At 38.5% G+C, this 18,424-nt stretch overlaps 1 protein-coding gene across 1 annotated transcript in view; it reads left to right on the forward strand.

Moving 5' to 3' along the window:
- Positions 1-312: 312 nt before the first annotated feature.
- LOC130929779 (vasoactive intestinal polypeptide receptor-like) overlaps positions 313-18,424 on the forward strand; it is an 83,416-nt gene continuing 65,304 nt past the window's right edge. The window contains exons 1-2 of the mRNA XM_057857279.1: positions 313-503; positions 6,950-7,043. Of these exons, the coding sequence (XP_057713262.1) occupies positions 444-503; positions 6,950-7,043 (154 nt within the window). The 5' untranslated portion in view covers positions 313-443. The remainder of the gene's footprint in view (positions 504-6,949; positions 7,044-18,424) is intronic.

Consider the following 18,424-nt stretch of genomic DNA (forward strand, 5'->3'; position numbering starts at 1 on the left):
ACTGTAAGATTTTTTTATGGTGTCACAGGCACATTACTTAAAGCAGTTGTGTGTAACCACTTGCGTGAATACTATGTTTCATTTTTCTCAGTGCATATTCAATTATATTTTCATAACTTACTAAGGGCCAATAAAACTGGACAGTGGACCGCAGTTGGCCCACGAGCCGTAGTTTTTACATCTTAATTCAACTCAACAAAGTGTAAACCGAAATGTACGGTGTCAAGGGTGTGTCCTGTTTGCCAGAGAGCAGGTTTCATTGGTTACCGCTCTCTTGTACTTAGTTGCTCACTTCAAGTGGGAGGAGACGCACTTCAGCGCGAGTGCAAGCCGCGCTGTTCCCGGTGCGCAAGAACTAGAACTCGTTTCAGGCAAGAGGAATCCTTCCAAAGGCTCAGCATTTTTAAACTTCCATCACTTGGTGGAGAACACATTTTAAGGATATGTTTGCTGAACTTTCAAGGGGCTTTTTCTTTTTTCTGTCCTACATGCTGCTGAAACCCGTGAGTACACCTAGTATGCATGATTTGATCGTATTTCAGGAATGCTTAGTCAACGAGTCTGCCAATAAACGTTAGTCAATATGGAACTTTGTTGAGCGCACGCAAGACGGAGCTTATTTGTGAACAGTTTGTTATAGAGGCAACACACGTCATTGTGACCTCAGGAGCCCAGCGACCAAGAGCAGCGGTTCAGTCAGGCTTTCTAACAATGTTTTGTTTTAATATCTCCTTGATATTTTTAATCCGAATTATTGAACAAAAATCCCTCTTTATCCCCATCGTGTTTTTGAAAACTTTTCTTAAAAAAACAACAACAACAAAAAACACCCATAATGATTATGTTGTCTGTCTCCATCATTGTAACGTGGATCAGTCAGCTGCTACCCATAACAGTATAATGGTCTGTCACTGACACTTATGTGTTTTGATGCCTGGCATGGATCAGGGATGTAATGATATTCTCAACGCGACACCATGGCAACCACCTCATTTGTCTGTCTCTTCACTTTGTGGTTTCCAGCGTCCTTAGTCGCATCGGTCTCCTATGGAAAAGCATGTATGACTTATGTGTGAATTCAACTGTCAGGCCAAACCTTAGAGAGCATTTTGGCTTAGACACTACTGTGCAGACCATACAGCCCACTTTTAATTTTTTTTTTTTTTTTTTTAAATCAATAGCATGATTATGAAATAACCCTTTATTGCCAAATGTATCATATTTGATACACCTAAAATTTCATAATTTTGAGACTAATTCAGAATCTTGACATTTCTTTTTGGAAAAAAAAGAAAAAAGATGGATTCAAGTCAACACTTGACTCTGCAGGTTCCATGAGAAAAAAAAAAAAAGATTTAGCAAGGGTTATAGATATTAGAGCGCTTATTACACATATTTATTTTGACTTTTCTTTTTACAAATTGGAAAAAAAAAAGTTTCATTAGGACCTTATTTTTCTATTTTTGGGATTCTCTGATAATTGCTTCATGTTGCAGGTATTTAAGGGTTAACAATTTTCATTGTCTTCATTGGAAATCACAATTATCATGTTTTCTAAAAATAACCATACTCAATTGATCTATCACCATATTCCAAGTTGTATTTTCAAATAAATAAAATGCATATTAAACTGAGAATAGAGGTGTGTCTTGTATAAAATGTAAAATATAAAATTCATTATATTTTGAATGTGTAGGGGTGAGGACCTTATAAACTATGCTTCTTCCCACTCCTTTTCAGATGTTTGTGTTATTATTTAATTCAATAATGTTTGTGTGGATTTTGAGGCTATTAATTTTGTCTTAGCATCTGATATCAAATCAAATCAAAACGACGCTGAACGTTGAAGTGGAAGTTCAGGATTTTTGACATTAGGCTTAATCTTCGAGTTAGCAGGGGTTTAGTTAGTTGGTGGAGTTGATTTCAAGAAATTCCATTTCATTTGCAAGTTATTTGTTAGTTTCAGAGCTCCGGAGTGGCTAAGCTAGCGCGAGTCAATGGCACCATTATAGCATGCCAATAAAAAACAACATATGCACACATGAAAATCATCGATGACCATGCACTCAATAGTGTTGGCTATGTTTTCAGGATAAAGTTCTTAAAACTTACCATTGCATGTCAATAATTGCAGTATGAACAGCAACATTTGTAATCCAGAAGCTCTGCAGAGGAGCAGGGTGGAGTAATATCACATCCTTTGTTTTTTCACCGCTGATTTTTTTTTGCGTTGTAGCCAGCAGCAAGTGACCAGTTTATATTTTTCCTCGTTCTTCATAGGGAATTTGTGGAAACTTTCCTTTGCCGGTTTCTTCGGTATGTTTCCACAGCTTCTAAATGCACATTTCGCCAAGTTGCTGGCCGTCAGTTAACCCAGCAGACTGATGCTGCATGCTGAAGTTGGGAAGTCAGAGTTTCCAACCTCTGATCTGGGAAAAATATCATTAGTACGCCTTCAATATTCGTTTATGAGAAGTCAGGTTTGCTGGAAGTCAAAATGTCTTTTGAAGGCCAAAATAAAAAACAACTTGTGGCGATCAACCATCTTTGCTGTTTACATTAGCTTGGAATGCTTTAAGGTCGCAACTGGTACCCTCCGAGCGGGATAAGTCCGACTTCCCACCTTCCTCAAATGCAGCGTGAGAACGAGTGACCGAAGCACTCCTCTTTATTGGAGTCGTATTACGCATCTAAAAAAATAGTCCTGCAGAATGAAATTGAATTTCTGCAGTTTGGTGTGAAATTGTTTTGGCCGCATGGGTGTTTTGAAACAATGATCTGTGTTTTGAATTTATTTGACTATGATGGATCTGTTCGTAGATCTGTATGGTTTCTGATTGGCATGCTATAATGGTGCCATTGACTCGTGCTAGCTTAGCCACTCCGGAGCCCTTGAAACTAACAAATAACTTGCAAAAGAAACGGAATTTGTTGAAATCAACTCCACCAACTAACTAAACCCCTGCTAACTCGAAGATTAAGCCTAATGTAAAAAATTCTGAACTTCCGCTTTAACTACCATATTTTATGGATTACAAGTTGCACTATTTCATTTTTCAGGTGGGCCTGCGACTTACCCTCAGGGCCGACTGAGTTAGAGGGAGATGTCTTTTTTTTCACACTGACAGCTGCTAGAAGGGTGTTCTAGGCGTGACCCCTAGTAGGCGTAGTCATTCAGAAGTGATACTAAAGATGAAGACTGCAATGGATTTGCTTGTGGTTTGATCAAAAGTTTAGTAAACAACTTATATCATTTAGACTAAAACTTGAACAGTATGCAAGTATTGCTCAGGTTTTTTGTGTAATGTGAACGCAATACAACCGGATGACAGAAAACACATACTTTCCTTAGAGATGCAGCTGTAATGTAGTAACAGTAAAAGGACACCATAAATGGGGTAACGCGCAATCGCATTTCCATCACTGTGTGTTTTGTGACGAGCGATGTGGAGAAGAATGAGAGAGACAGTCTCTATCTTTCACACTTGCTGTTCTTGTGCTCCATACGCCGCACAACCCCAAGAGACAGCGCGTTTATTGAACAGAAAACACCAGAGCATAACAACAGCAACCACTACTCTAAGTCATGGTTGCCACAACTACACAAGAATCATTGCGGGCGTAACACATGAGAAATAATAGTCGCTACGGTATTATAGTATTCAGGAAAATTCTACATTATTTTTAAAAAATCCAGAACCTTGTTGTGGAGTACTCAAAGCCACAATGTGTGATCACAGCACATTTAAATTTGTACATGAAACCGTGAAGTTTGAAAGACAATTGCGACATTGCAATCGCAAGAGAAGCGTCTTTTGCCCAGAAGACGACACTGTTGCCCCCACAATCAGGGATTTTCTTTGCCAGTTTTTGGAGTTTGGATTAATTTTCCACACTGAATGGAGGCCTACAGAGATCATACTCATCTAAGAACACACCCAGAAACATATATGTAAAACTGTTTCGAAAAATTTCGTCCAAATCCGCCCAGCGGTTTCAGAGTTCATAGGAAACAAACACATACAGACACACACACACATAAAGTACCATTTATATTCACTGTAAGTATAGATTATTTGAACAAATGTTCATAGACTTCACTATTAGTTGACGAGACAGCTCCTCTAGACATTGCTCCACGGCTTTCCGTAGGGGGCCGGGCCAGGCAGAGTGTTGTGAAAGCTTTCAGTGCGATAAACTCAAACACACGCTGCATTCTAACGCCATATTTAGATGGAAACAGAAACAGGACAAAACCTTTAGTGCATACAAGCAGACATGAGTGTCTCAAGAGTGATTTGGGTCCAGGATTCAAGCTAATTGTTATATAAAATAGCACCATGCATGCACTTTGAAACGTTGTGAAAACAATGAAATGAATGGAAAAAGTTGGCGTAACTTTAGCTTGAAATGTTTACGTAAAATGAATGATAACTGCTCAGTTTTTGCTTTTAACCGAGAATCTAGACTGTTTTATGTTTATAACTATAGAAATTCCGGGATTGACGCATTTAACTCATGCAACGCATCAACTTTGTTTTGTGATGGCAGCCATGTTGGGTTTTGTATGAATACACAAAAGCATAAATGTACATTCAAATAATCAGGTAGAATAGAATAGAATAGAATAGAATAGAATAGAATAGAATAGAATAGAATAGAATAGAATAGAATAGAATAGAATAGAATAGAATAGAATAGAATAGCCCTTTATTGTCATTATACAGTTGTACAATATAATTGTGGAGCATCTCCCTTTACAGTGCAGGATAAGTTAAATGTCAAAAGTGACTTGCAAGTAATAAAGTATAAAATGTAAATAAATATAGAATGTGTATGAGATGATCCGGCAGTGCAAATAATCGAAGTGAAGTAGCAACAGTTTGACAGTGAAGGCATTGAGTATTGCACATAAGTAAGTATTGCATATAGAATATGTGTGAATAGAAGTGAAGTAGCAGCAGTTTTACAGTGAGGCATTGAATATTGCACGTTAATATTGCACGTGAGTAGGTATTGCGCATAGAATATTGCATGTAAATTAATATTGGACATTGGCTGATGTGGTGTTACATATGCCAGTTTAGGGTGGAGATGGGTTTAGCAAAGAAACTGTTCGGCCAACTGCCCGTTTTTTGGCAAGAAACTAGTAATTTAGACGTTTCTGCATCCATACAAAAAAATAAATAAATCGGCTTTTATGTGTTTTATGTTATGTAACATTTCAGTCTAAAAACAACGAGGGCCAGATAGCCGGCAAGACGTGCTGAGACAATAGTGACATTGGAATTTAACCTAAATAAGTTGTGATTGTACACAGAAAAATGCAAAAATGGCTTTTGTTGAGTAAAATTAAGATGATTCTGCACGCTTTCCTCAAGTTTCTGATGTGAAAATTCAGTGATTTATTAGCTGTTGAAAACTTATGTCAAAATTACATGATTATGACATGTTATATATTGCTATTGGTCCTGAAAAATATAGGTGATTATCTCTGCAACTGGTGATTTTTTTTGCATCTAGCATAAAATCTGAGAATTTTATAGCCATTTTAAGTTTTGTTATACTTATATAAAAAATAACTAACCAGGATTTTATTAGCGAACGACTTTGAATTTTTTGATGCCGCTGCTTATGCAGACATATATGCCTAAGGAAGGTGCCTGTTTTTGTTTTAGATCGCTAGCGGCTTTGGTTCTGAAAATATTTAAATTTTAAGTTTTTGAAACTAGGCCCGCTAAGGAGCGGCCCTGCGCCCCGTTTCCCGTCAACTGATATTGAAGTCTATGAAATGTTATTATATTACATTAACAAATGCCTTTTTAGCATGTTGTTCTCCGTTTTATTGCAATTAATATTATGTACAGTATCATGATTAGTCTTGGTTTCTGATAAAATAAAATTTCTGCCCATAATGTTATTTATACTGTATTCCAGTACAACCTGTTTTGTTCCCTTTTCATTGTGCATTATTCTCCTAATGCGACGTATTGTCTGAATAATAGAGTTTTAGTGATAAGACACACAAATAAGCTGAAAATGAACACATCTATACACATTTCATTATTCTCCTTTGTATGAACATGCTGACCAAAAGGGCAGTTATTCTGCAAAAGCAGTTATCCATGTTATTCCTATTTGAAGAGTACGGTCATGCCTGATAGGGATCTGTTTCGTTCTGATTGTTGTGAGGAGTCACGTATACCAGTGAGAGCTGTGGTTTTGCGGAGGCACTTTGTAAATAACAATAACAACATTCAAGTCGGTATGATTTATGTCCAAAGAGAGACAACTCATCAGCCAAAGTAACATCAATAAATTCTGTAGAGAATCTGTATATGGTTGTTATCCCTGTCTACATACAATACATACGTGCATTTCCATGCTTTCCGCCTCTTAAAACATGCAAATGTAATGAATATTATGGCTGAATTGCTTCCTGCAAATGTATTTTTCTGTCTCGCATATGCAGCCAGATGAGGAATTTTGCAGCTGCTCAAGTCTGGTTCTTATCAGGAGATGATAGATGAGGTTTCATCTTGATATGTGAAGCACTCAAGAAAGCACCTTCATTTCCTCCCCTGCACTTGAGTCGTGCTGAGAATTAGATGCCAATGACAATGGAGATATTCGATGTTTTTAGACTCCGTATAATATTGATTAGTTCTCCATTCTGAAAATTTTATTTGCATTTTAAGATTAATTGTTAAATATCTTCAAATTGGAGATTTTTTTTCCCCTTTTCAAAATAAAATGGCTTATTTTGATCAAGCACAAACATCATCCCTCAGCTTTCAAGGAGGATTACAGAAACTGCACAATGTTCATTATTCAGAAACTGAAATGTGCGCATCTTTGACAATTTCAAGTTAGTAAATAGCTCTAAATATTTTATCGTTTATATGAATTGTCTTCAATTTCTTTGATAATTTTCCTGTTTATTTTACAGGTGTTTTCCATGCATAATCAGATATGTGACATAAAGAAGGAACTGGACAAGGAGAAGGGTTTGTGTGAGGCTCAAATTGAGAACAGAACATCAGGTAAGTCCAGTTTTGAACTTAAAAGAATCCTTGCAAAGATTTTCGTTCAGAAGTTTAAGTAAAAGTAACTGCTGGATATCAACTAAACTTTTCTTGCTGGAATGTATTGAAAGCAATAATCGCATCTGTGACCATATTAAGTATGTTTTTCTTCGAGGAGCCGCATGTAAGATTGGTGGCCAAAATGGTACTGCAATCTGGATCAAACTATTGAAGAGTGCAATTTTTTGGCTGCCAGATAAGCGCTTCACAATCTGATTTTGGGTGAAACTGCACCTGGTCTGCTTTTCTGTCAAAAACGGTTATCATACCATTGTTGCATCTGAATCAGAAAAGACAAAGTCTAAAAAAATCTACACATTAACGTTAGCAATTATCATGTTAACATACAGCATACAGTGGGGCAAATAAGTATTTAGTCAACATCTTATTGTGCAAGTTCTCCCACTTGAAAATATTAGAGAGGCCTGTAATTGTCAACATGGGTAAACCTCAACCATGAGAGACAGAATGTGGGAAAAAAAAAACAGAAAATCGCATTGTTTGATTTTTAAATAATGTATTTGCAAATCATGGTGGAAAATAAGTATTTGGTCAATACCAAAAGTTCATCTCAATACTTTGTTATGTACTCTTTGTTGGCAATAACGGAGGCCAAACGTTTTCTGTAACTCTTCACAAGCTTTTCACACACTGTTGCTGGTATTTTGGCCCATTCCTCCATGCAGATCTCCTCTAGAGCAGTGATGTTTTGGGGCTGTCGTTGAGCAACACGGACTTTCAACTCCCTCCACAGATTTTCTATGGGGTTGAGATCTGGAGACTGGCTAGGCCACTCCACGACCTTGAAATGCTTCTTACGAAGCCACTTCCTTGTTACCCTAGCTGTGTGTTTGGGATCATTGTCAGGCTGAAAGACCCAGCCACGTCTCATCTTCAATGCCCTTGCTGATGGAAGGAGATTTTCACTCAAAATCATGGCCCCATTTATTCTTTCCTTTACACAGATCAGTCGTCCTGGTCCCTTTGCAGAAAAACAGCCCCAAAGCATGATGTTTCCACCCCCATGCTTCACAGTGGGTATGGTGTTCTTTAGATGCAATTCAGTACTCTTTCTCCTCCATACACGAGAACCTGTGTTTCTACCAAAAAGTTCTGTTTTGGTTTCATCTGACCATAACACATTCTCCCAGTCCTCTTCTGGATCATCCAAATGCTCTCTAGCGAACTGCAGGCGAGCCTGGATGTGTACTTTCTTCAGCAGGGGGACATGTCTGGCAGTGCAGGATTTGAGTCCCTGGTGGCGCATTGTGTTACGAATAGTAGCCTTTGTTTCTGTGGTCCCAGCTCTCTGTAGGTCATTCACTAGGTGCCCCCGTGTGGTTCTGGGATTTTTGCTCACCGTTCTTGTTATAATTTTGATGCCACGGGGTGAGATCTTGCATGGGGCCCCAGATCGAGGGAGATTATCAGATGTCTTGTATGTCTTTCATTTTCTAATAATTGCTCCCACAGTTGATTTCTTTACACCATGCGTTTTACCTATTGCAGATTCAGTCTTTCCAGCCTGGTGCAGGTCTACAATTTTGTCTCTGGTGTCCTTCGACAGCTCTTTGGTCTTGGCCATAGTGGAGTTTGGAGTGTGACTGACTGAGGTTGTGGACAGGGGTCTTTTATACCAATAATGAGTTAAAACAGGTGCCATTAATACAGGTATTGAGTGGAGCCTCGTTAGACCTCGTTAGAAGAAGTTAGACCTCTGTGACAGCCAGAAATCTTGCTTGTTTGTAGGTGACCAAATACTTATTTTCCACTCTAATTTGGAAATAAATTAGTTAAAATCAAACAATGTGATTTTCAGTTTTTTTTCCATATTCTGTCTCTCATGGTTGAGGTTTACTCATGTTGACAATTACAGGCCTCTCTAATCTTTTTAAGTAGGAGAACTTGCGCAATTGGAGGTTGACTAAATACTTATTTGCCCCACTGTATATAGTTTAGAAGTTATACCTGTTACATAGCAAAAATGAAATGAGTACATGATACAGTCATCAAACATAAGGATTTCAAATTGCACTGGGGTTTAGCTGGTGCACAAATAAATAATCATTGTTTGCAAGGTATGTTAGCGCGAAGATAAAAGAGCCGAGTGGGTTTATATTCTAAATGCCATTTTACCATACATGAAAGTAGTATAGGAAAACTCAAAAGTTTATCATATGTCCAGGAGAAGTTGAGAATTTTTTTCTTCCTTTTCAGTTGGCTCCAATGCATATCCTTGTGTTGTTTCTGAACTGGTTGATTGGTGAAGGGCGGGACATCCGTTGTAAACACAGAAGCAAAATAATAACTAAAACGTGCTGGATATCGATGTTTAAAATAGAAGAATCTCGGCTTAACCAGTGTGTTAGACGTATTTCCAACATGTTTCTTTAATGTCTTTTGAAATATTAGGGACTTTAATGTATAGTTGATGTGCATTCATACATATGGTTCCTTTAAAGGAATTGTAATCTTTTTGATCAAGTGCATCTCAGCAGAAAGAATCTTCTTGAAGAGTTTTACAAAAATTCTCGCACTCCATTCTTCACTCTGCTCTGGCCGAGCTACTGAGTGGGCTCTTCAGACATGTGTTAATATGACTCCCCGATGTACTGTTATGCCTCCTGCTAAAATGGCAAGGCTTACCAATTTAATTCATGAATTTAATGCCCATGTATAGTACTGTATATAAACATACATACATACACAAAGGGATTGGCTTATCACCAATTGGTTCCCCGAGAAAGTACCAGAGAAAAGTTAGATGACCGGCAAATGAACTGCATGTGTGTAAACCCAGCAGACTTGAACGCTGCTTTCATGATAGTCGACTATAAGCTACTTCCAGTGAATGTTCTTACATAGTTTATCTTTGTAAGCAGGTCAGTGTACTTTAGTCTTAGACCGACATGAATAAATTAAAAACAGAGTTAGATGATAACTCCATGCAGTTTGATGGAGTGATAGAGAAATCACTCAGTTCATATGCTTATAATTACAACGTTGATGATTAACGGCAGGAAATTGCTTCAAGCAAATTATCTCACACATATGAACAGATATTAAGACAGGACCCCCGGTAAATCAGCAAGTTGCCTTATAATGATAGTATTACATTTTATCTCTAAGCGGTTTTCTTGACACCCAAGGTCACTTTGCATTTAAAATGAAATGCAAAAGAACAGATAACAACTATACAGCACGTATACAAAGAGTTACAAAGAATATAATAGCTTAAACAGATGAGTTTTGAATCTGGATTTGAATAGAGGCATAGAGTCAATATTACGGCTGTCAAGAGGGAAGGAGTTCCACAGTTTGGGAGCAGAGCGACGCGATGATCTGCTCCCCATGGTGTTGTGATGGGCAGGCTGTACTATGAGGTGGAAGAGGGGAGGTGGAGGAGATTAGAGATACAGGGAAGGTTGAGGTTATGAATGGTCTTGAATCAAGGGCGGATCTTACAGGGGTAATGGGGATGCAGGTGCATCGAGGCCCCATGTGCGGGCGTGAAGGGGGTGTGGTTGGGCGAGGGTAGGGTCAAAAACAAAGGTAAGATGATGTGCTGAGCTATAATGTCGTCTTTAAGTTAGTGATGGTGAGATGAAGCCTCGGGAGGCATTGAACCACTTGAGCCAATTCGTTTGAAAAAGGGTTCATTTCTCGAAGCTTCATGTGAGCACGGTACCACCTACTGGTTAAGTGTATGATCACAGTCAGTTGTCTCTCAACCACATGAGTGATTTACAAAATATTGTTTTACCAAATCATCTATGTACATAGATTATCAAATATGTATATACAGTGATCCTGTACATATTACTGTTAATGGGGACCGGAACCGACCGCGTAAAGTGGAAAAACGGCGAAACAGGGTCAGGTCCCCCACCCATTTTTAACATACATTTTTTGGTGTATATACAGTGGGGCAAATAAGTATTTAGTCAACCACTAATTGTGGAAGTTCTCCCACTTGAAAATATTAGAGAGGCCTATAATTGTGAACATGGGTAAACCTTAACCATGAGAGACAGAAAGTGGAAAAAAAAAAAAATCACATTATTTGATTTTTAAAGAATTTATTTCCAAATTACAGTGGAAAATAAGTATTTGGTCACCTACAAACAAGCAAGATTTCTGGCTGTCAAAGAGGTCTACCTTCTTCTAACGAGGTCGAACGAGGCTCCACTCGTTACCTGTATTAATGGCATCTGTTTTAACTCATTATCGGTATAAAAGACACCTGTCCACAATCTCAGTCAGTCACACTCCACACTTCACCATGGCCACGACCAAAGAGCTGTCGTAGGACATCAGAGACAAAATTGTAGACCTGCACCATGCTGGGAAGACTGAATCTGCAATAGGTAAAACGCTTGGTGTAAAGAAATCAACTGTGGGAGCAATTATTAGAAAATGGAAGACATACAAGACCACTGATAATCTCCCTCGATCTGGGGCTCCATGCAAGATCTCACCCCGTGGTGTCAAAATGATAACAAGAACGGTGAGCAAAAATCCCAGAACCACACGGGGTGATCTAGTGAATGACCTACAGAGAGCTGGGACCACAGTAACAAAGGCTACTATCAGTAACACAATGCGCCGCCAGGGGCTCAAATCCTGCACTGCCAGACATGTCCGCCTGCTGAAGAAAGTACACGTCCGGGCGCGTCTGCGGTTCGCTAGAGAGTATTTGGATGATCCAGAAGAGGACTGGGAGAATGTGTTATGGTCAGATGAAACCAAAATAAAACTTTTTGGTAGAAACACATGTCTCGTGTTTGGAGGAGAAAGAATACTGAATTGCATCCGAAGAACACCATACCCACTGTGAAGCATGGGGTGGAAACATCATGCTTTGGGGCTGTTTTTCTGCCATGGGACCAGGACAACTGATCTGTGTAAAGGAAAGAATGAATGGGGCCATGTATCGAGAGATTTTGAGTGAAAATCTCCTTCCATCAGCAAGGGCATTGAAGATGAGACGTGGCTGGGTCTTTCAGCATGACAACGATCCCAAACACACAGCCAGGGCAACAAATGAGTGGCTTCGTAAGAAGCATTTCAAGGTCCTGGAGTGGCCTAGCCAGTCTCCAGATCTCAACCCCATAGAAAAGCTCTGGAGGGAGTTGAAAGTCCGTGTTGCCCAAAGACAGCCCCAAAATATCACTGCTCTAGAGGAGATCTGCATGGAGGAATGGGACAAAATACCAGCAACAGTATGTGAAAAGCTTGTGAAGAGTTACAGAAAACGTTTGCCTCCGTTATTGCCAACAAAGGGTACATAACAAAGTATTGAGATGAACTTTTGGTATTGACCAAATACTTATTTTAAAAATCAAACAATGTGATTTGCTGTTTTTTTTTTCCACATTCTGTCTCTCATGGTTGAGGTTTACCCATGTTGATAATTACAGGCCTCTCTAATATTTTCAAGTGGGAGAACTTGCATAATTAGTGGTTGACTAAATACTTATTTGCCCCACTGTATAATATCAATACGTGTATAAAAAAAAATCATAGAAATGCATATGTTATCACTAGAACATTAAAGAATAGTTTGAAACGTAAATAAAATATTATTAATATAAATTACATACATAAAATAAAGTATAAATAATATGTAAATTCATAGACTCAATAATGTATTAATGGGACACGGTGCCGATAAATAGGGGGCCTGCACAGCTGACCGAGTGGAATCACAGACAAAGAGCGTTTATCGTTGAAATTTCTTGTGAATAAATGCTGAAAATTATTTATAGATATGGATGTAAAACAGTCTCGATTCTTGGGTAAAAGCAAAAAAAAAAAAAAAAAAAACGTGCAGTTAGCATTTATTTTACATAAATATTGCTAACTATGATGCCAATGCAGTAGCGGCTAATATCTCACGTTGTTTTTTTTGCAACGTTTCAAAATGCATGCATGTTACGAAAAAAATAATAATTACCTTGAATCCTCGAACAAATCCCTCCTGAGACAATCCTTCCTGTTTGTATGCGGTACAGCTTTCGTACATTTTCAACAGATATCTGGCGTTAGATCGCTGCGTGAGTGTGTGTGAACAGCTCCTCTTGATGTGGGTGGCCCCCTACTTTAAGGCGAGGCACAGTGCATGATCGATCTGACCCGTCAATACCATTATGAAGTCTATGATACCGTGCATTCATTCTCTCATGATACATGTGTGGGGGTGTATGTAAGTGTTGATTAAAGAGAATGATAATACTTAGGGGCTGTGAGATATCAATAGAACCGTTATGTGGCAAGATAACAAATATGAATAAAGTTAACAAAAAAATTAATCACATTCATGAGCAACTATCGAAAATAGATCGAAAATTACGAACATTTCCGAAAGTATTCCGGAAACAGCCGAATGGGGCTTTGACGTCACAGCCAGGAAACAAAAGGTCGAGGCAGGTGCCATCGTTGTTTATCGACGAGAGAGTTGCGTTCGTGTTTTATCAAAAAGTCGCTAAAATGGTTCAAACCTGTCATGCTATATGGTGTACAAATAGCCAATTGTCGCAATGTAGTACCCATGAGTTCCCGAACGCGAGAAAAAGAGCTGGACTACACAGACAATGAGTAAAGTTCGTCCGTGCAAAGAGGGCTAATTTTGCAGACCCAGCCTCCGGTACGATTTTGTGTGGTGCGCATTTTACACCTGAAAGCTATTCGAACTATGGACAAATGAAATAAGGTTTTGCTAAGAAATTGCTGCTGAAAGCAGATGCGGTGCCCACCATACACGCGCAGCCACCTGACTGTCCCGAGATATCAAGAAAGAGGACAATGACTGGCATTGATGAGACCACCCCACCACCCCAGGCTAAGCAAAGGAGGGGAGCAGCCAAGCTCGAAATGCCAGAGTGAGTACTCTTTTATAATAAAAAACATATCACGCATTGGATATAGGACTGGACACATGTATAAATTATCGCTCATAAAATATATACAACAAATCCTCTAATCCCATTCATATTTGTGTCTGTTGGCAGAGCGAAAACCTATAATAGCACAATAAATGATCATTATTCTATACATTACTTTATTTTGCGGTCACGGTGTATCAGCTTCACAAAAAGAAATGCAAAACAAACCATTCGGTGTTTCCCACACGATCTGTTGCCAGTGTTTCATCAGTGTGATTGCTCCCCTCAATGATCGTTTCATTAGGCTGCACTGGTTTTTGTTTGGGCCCAAATTGATAACCCAAAACACCAAAGAAAGGTTCATAACTCTCCTTGTCACCATTAGAAGAACGTTCGTTACGTCGGGTTCGTCGCTGCAACTAGAAAACAAATTGTCCGCCATCATCGCCGCCATTCAGTAGTAAGCACTGAGCCGAGTGTTTCCTTGTTGTGACGTCCCGCACACAATATCCTAGATTTCCGGGATCTCGGGTGCCGGTAGTTTTAGCTTGACAATCGATCCAAATTTCTATCAAGTGCACATAATTATGTTCTTTTATTCCTATAACAAGATACTTATTTCAAGATTAAAAAATCTGTGATGCACTGACTGTGCGAAAGTTAAGTAACAAATTAGCGAGGGATTACTGTAATAGTGTGTAGTGTGTGCGTGTGAAAATGATTCCCCAAATGGTATTATAATAAAAGTACAGGTTTTGCAATGTTTTTTTTCTGCAATTGAAATGAGCGTAATCAGGCAGAGAACAATAAACCTGTAACTTGAACATTGATGTACAGCATGGGAAGAGTGATTTGTGATTTGAGTTTTTCATTCAAAAACAAAAGTTTTTTCCAGACAGGGGAAAGTCCTCTTTCTTGCTGGCTCCATCCTATCAACTACTGTACGACTCCTTAACCTTTCACTCTCCAAACCACCTCCAAACTAACCAGACTCTCACCTGATCGCAACTCTCCATAAAACACCCACAATTTGAATGTAGCCAGAGGTGTTTATGTACTGTAGCGAGCTGTCAAACCGCACAGCAAAATCTAAAGCTCTCCCTTAAGCAATCACGTTGTACAGCTGGGCAGTGAGGCTTCGGATGTCATCGTTTTCGGAACCTCCCCTAAATGAAGCGAGCCTCGGTACGTGCTTCGCGGAAATGTCCCTTCATTACTCGACACACGCTTTGAAAGGCGCGGTGCAACTCATTACATCAATAGTTTAAGTGTTCAAATATCTCCGTCAGCACACACACACACACGCATCTACCCCAACAACCTACCCACTCAGCCGGGTGGATCAAAGGGCCAGTTGATACTCAGCACTAGGGGTGTGACAAAATAACAAAATGGTCATATATCGTGATACTTATTATTAGGGCTGTCAAACGATTGAAATTTTTGATCGAGTTAATAACAGCTTAAAAATTAATTAATCATAATTAATCGCAATTAATCGCAATTCAAACCATCTATAAAATATGCCATATTTTTCTGTAAATTATATATATATTCTGTAAAATAAATTGTTGGAATGGAAAGATAAGACACAAGATGGATATATACATTCAACATACGGTACATAAGCACTGTATTTCTTTATTATAACAATAAATCAACAAGATGGCATTAACATTATTAACATTCTGTTAAAGCGATCCATGGATAGAAAGACTTGTAGTTCTTAAAAGATAAATGTTAGTACAAGTTATAGAAATTTTATATTAAAACCCCTCTTAATGTTTTCGTTTTAATAAAATTTGTAAAATTTTCAATCAAAAAATAAACTAGTAGCCCACCATTGTTGATGTCAATAATTACTTACACAATGCTCATGGGTGCTGAAGCCTATAAAATCAGTCACACCCAAGCGCTAGCAAAGGGCGGCCAAACTCCATAAAACACAATTAACAAGTGGGCATTTCACTCTACTGTCATTTAAATCTGTCTGAGCGGGACATGTACGTTAATTGCGTCAAATATTTTAACGTGATTAATTTTAAAAATTAATTACCGCCCGTTAACGCGATAATTTTGACAGCCCTACTTATTATATAATTATATGTCATATATCATGATACTATACCAAAAGGTTATCGATATGCTCCTGCCAAGAATCGATATATTGTTGGGGCGCTTACAGGTCACCTTTTGTTCATTTTAGGGCATTTACAGGTCGCTTTCTGTTGAGTTTGAGTCATTGCCTATTCATTTGGGGAGATTTTTGGGTGACTTCCTGTTCTGTAACCCAAAATAAACCGGAAGTGACCCATAAATGCCCCAAAATCAACAGGCAGTGACCAAAAATAAACAGCAAATGGCCTGAAATGTGCTCCAAACAGACGTCCTATTCATTTGAAGTGGGAGGGATGGCAGCGGCTGCCACCCTCCCAACTCAAACTGATTGGACATCTACTATTGATAAACTCATTCCAATTCACAGCGGAAGGATGAAAATAGCTTGTTTTCCTGTTTATTAGTTGTTTTGTAGAATCTCCTAGAATAATTTCCTGACCAATATGCCATATTTTTTGGACTATAAGTGGCAGTTTTTTTCATAGTTTGGCTTAGGGTGCGACTTATACTCAGCAGCGACTTATGTGTGAAATTACTCACACATCAATATCACTTCAAATGTTATTTTGGTGTTTTGGAGTGACACTGATGATTTGGTAAATTTGTTAGCATGTTGTTTATGCTATAGTTATCTGAATAACTCTTAATAGCTATGGCCACATTCGCTTTCTGCCTTTGGCAATATGTGTTCAATTGTATTATTGACTTTTCTATATTGAAATGCATGCTTTTAGTTTGTGGCACTTTCATGCCCTAGTGGGGGGCCCACTCGCACTTGTTTATGCGAAGAAGAGCGCTCACACGCCAGAAGAAGACGGACAGCTATGCAGCGTCTCTGAGTGAGTGGGCGAGAGAGAGAGAGAGAGAGAGAGAGAGAGAGAGAGAGAGAGAGAGAGAGAGAAACGGCTGCGAACCTACATTCATTGTTTATGCTTGTAAAATATCTCTACAGAGGCAACACCTATGTGTATCATCTTTTCTGTTGTTGTTGTGTGTTTTCCGCCTTCGATCGGACACTTAGAGCCAGTTGTGTGGTTGTTTGAACAATGTGCTATTGCTAGCGAACGCATGCTAACCATTTGTGTCATTGCTGTAATAGCACCTAATTATCATTTATTTACGTTGATGCAAACCTGTTTGGTATCGAGGACGAAATTGATTCACCAAATTTTACGGATGTTCAGCATCGTCATTTGGGAGTTTAGCTCGCTGTATAGCCAGGACCGAGCGTTCTGGTGAGGACAGTATATTCGCATTTCGTTGTTCTTGCATCATGTAACATCATACTGTACACTTATTCAGCATGTAGTTCTCTATTGTATTATTATTAGGGCTGTCAAACGATTAAAAATTTTAATCGAGTTAATTACAGCTTAAAAATTAATTAATCGTAATTAATCGCAATTAATCGCAATTCAAACCATCTATAAAATATGCCATATTTTTCTGTAAATTATTGTTGGAATGGAAAGATAAGACAAGATGGATATATACATTCAACATACGGTACATAAGGACTGTATTTGTTTATTATAACAATAAATCAACAAGATGGCATTAACATTGTTAACATTCTGTTAAAGTGATCCATGGATAGAAAGACTTGTAGTTCTTAAAGATGAATGTTTGTACAAGTTATAGAAATTTTATATTAAAACCCCTCTTAATGTTTTCATTTTAATAAAATTTGTAAAATTTTCAATCAAAAAACTGAAGTCATCTCTTTTTGACAGGGGCACGTTTCTTGTATTTTTGTAAAACTGAAAATAACAAGGCAATGTGTCAATAACTTGCATAAATCACAAAATAACATAAAATGTACACACACGTGTCCATTTGAGCAGTAGCACTAGCCAGTTAGCTCACAAGCATCTAACAATGTAACTGCATTTCACCATATATGTGAACAAATTCAAATACACATCACCAATAACATTATGATGCTCATGAACTTAAACAAAGGAGGAATAAAACTCACAAGCGATGCATGTATTAGACACAAACAGTGTGATGAGGCTATGAGAACTGCCACTGAATACTGGATGCAGACGTTAGCTGGTCTGAATAGCACTGTCTATAAGGCTACGTTAATACTACAGGTCTTAATGCACGAATCCGATTTTTTGTCATATCCGTTTTTTTGGCGTGCCCTTTCAGACTGCCTTTATCCATTGAGACCGTTCAAGTATTACGCATGTGCACTAATTCGCAGTCCGACACGCGCTATGCAAGAAGACCCGCATGCGCAGAACCATCAAAACAAATGACAGACGTCATCCGTCATTCCAAGGATATCATATTTTGCTTTTCAAAAGGTGGACGCAAATAACAGACATA

This window comes from Corythoichthys intestinalis, chromosome 14 (assembly GCF_030265065.1).
Source record: "Corythoichthys intestinalis isolate RoL2023-P3 chromosome 14, ASM3026506v1, whole genome shotgun sequence".
Taxonomy (NCBI): Eukaryota; Metazoa; Chordata; class Actinopteri; order Syngnathiformes; family Syngnathidae; genus Corythoichthys; species Corythoichthys intestinalis.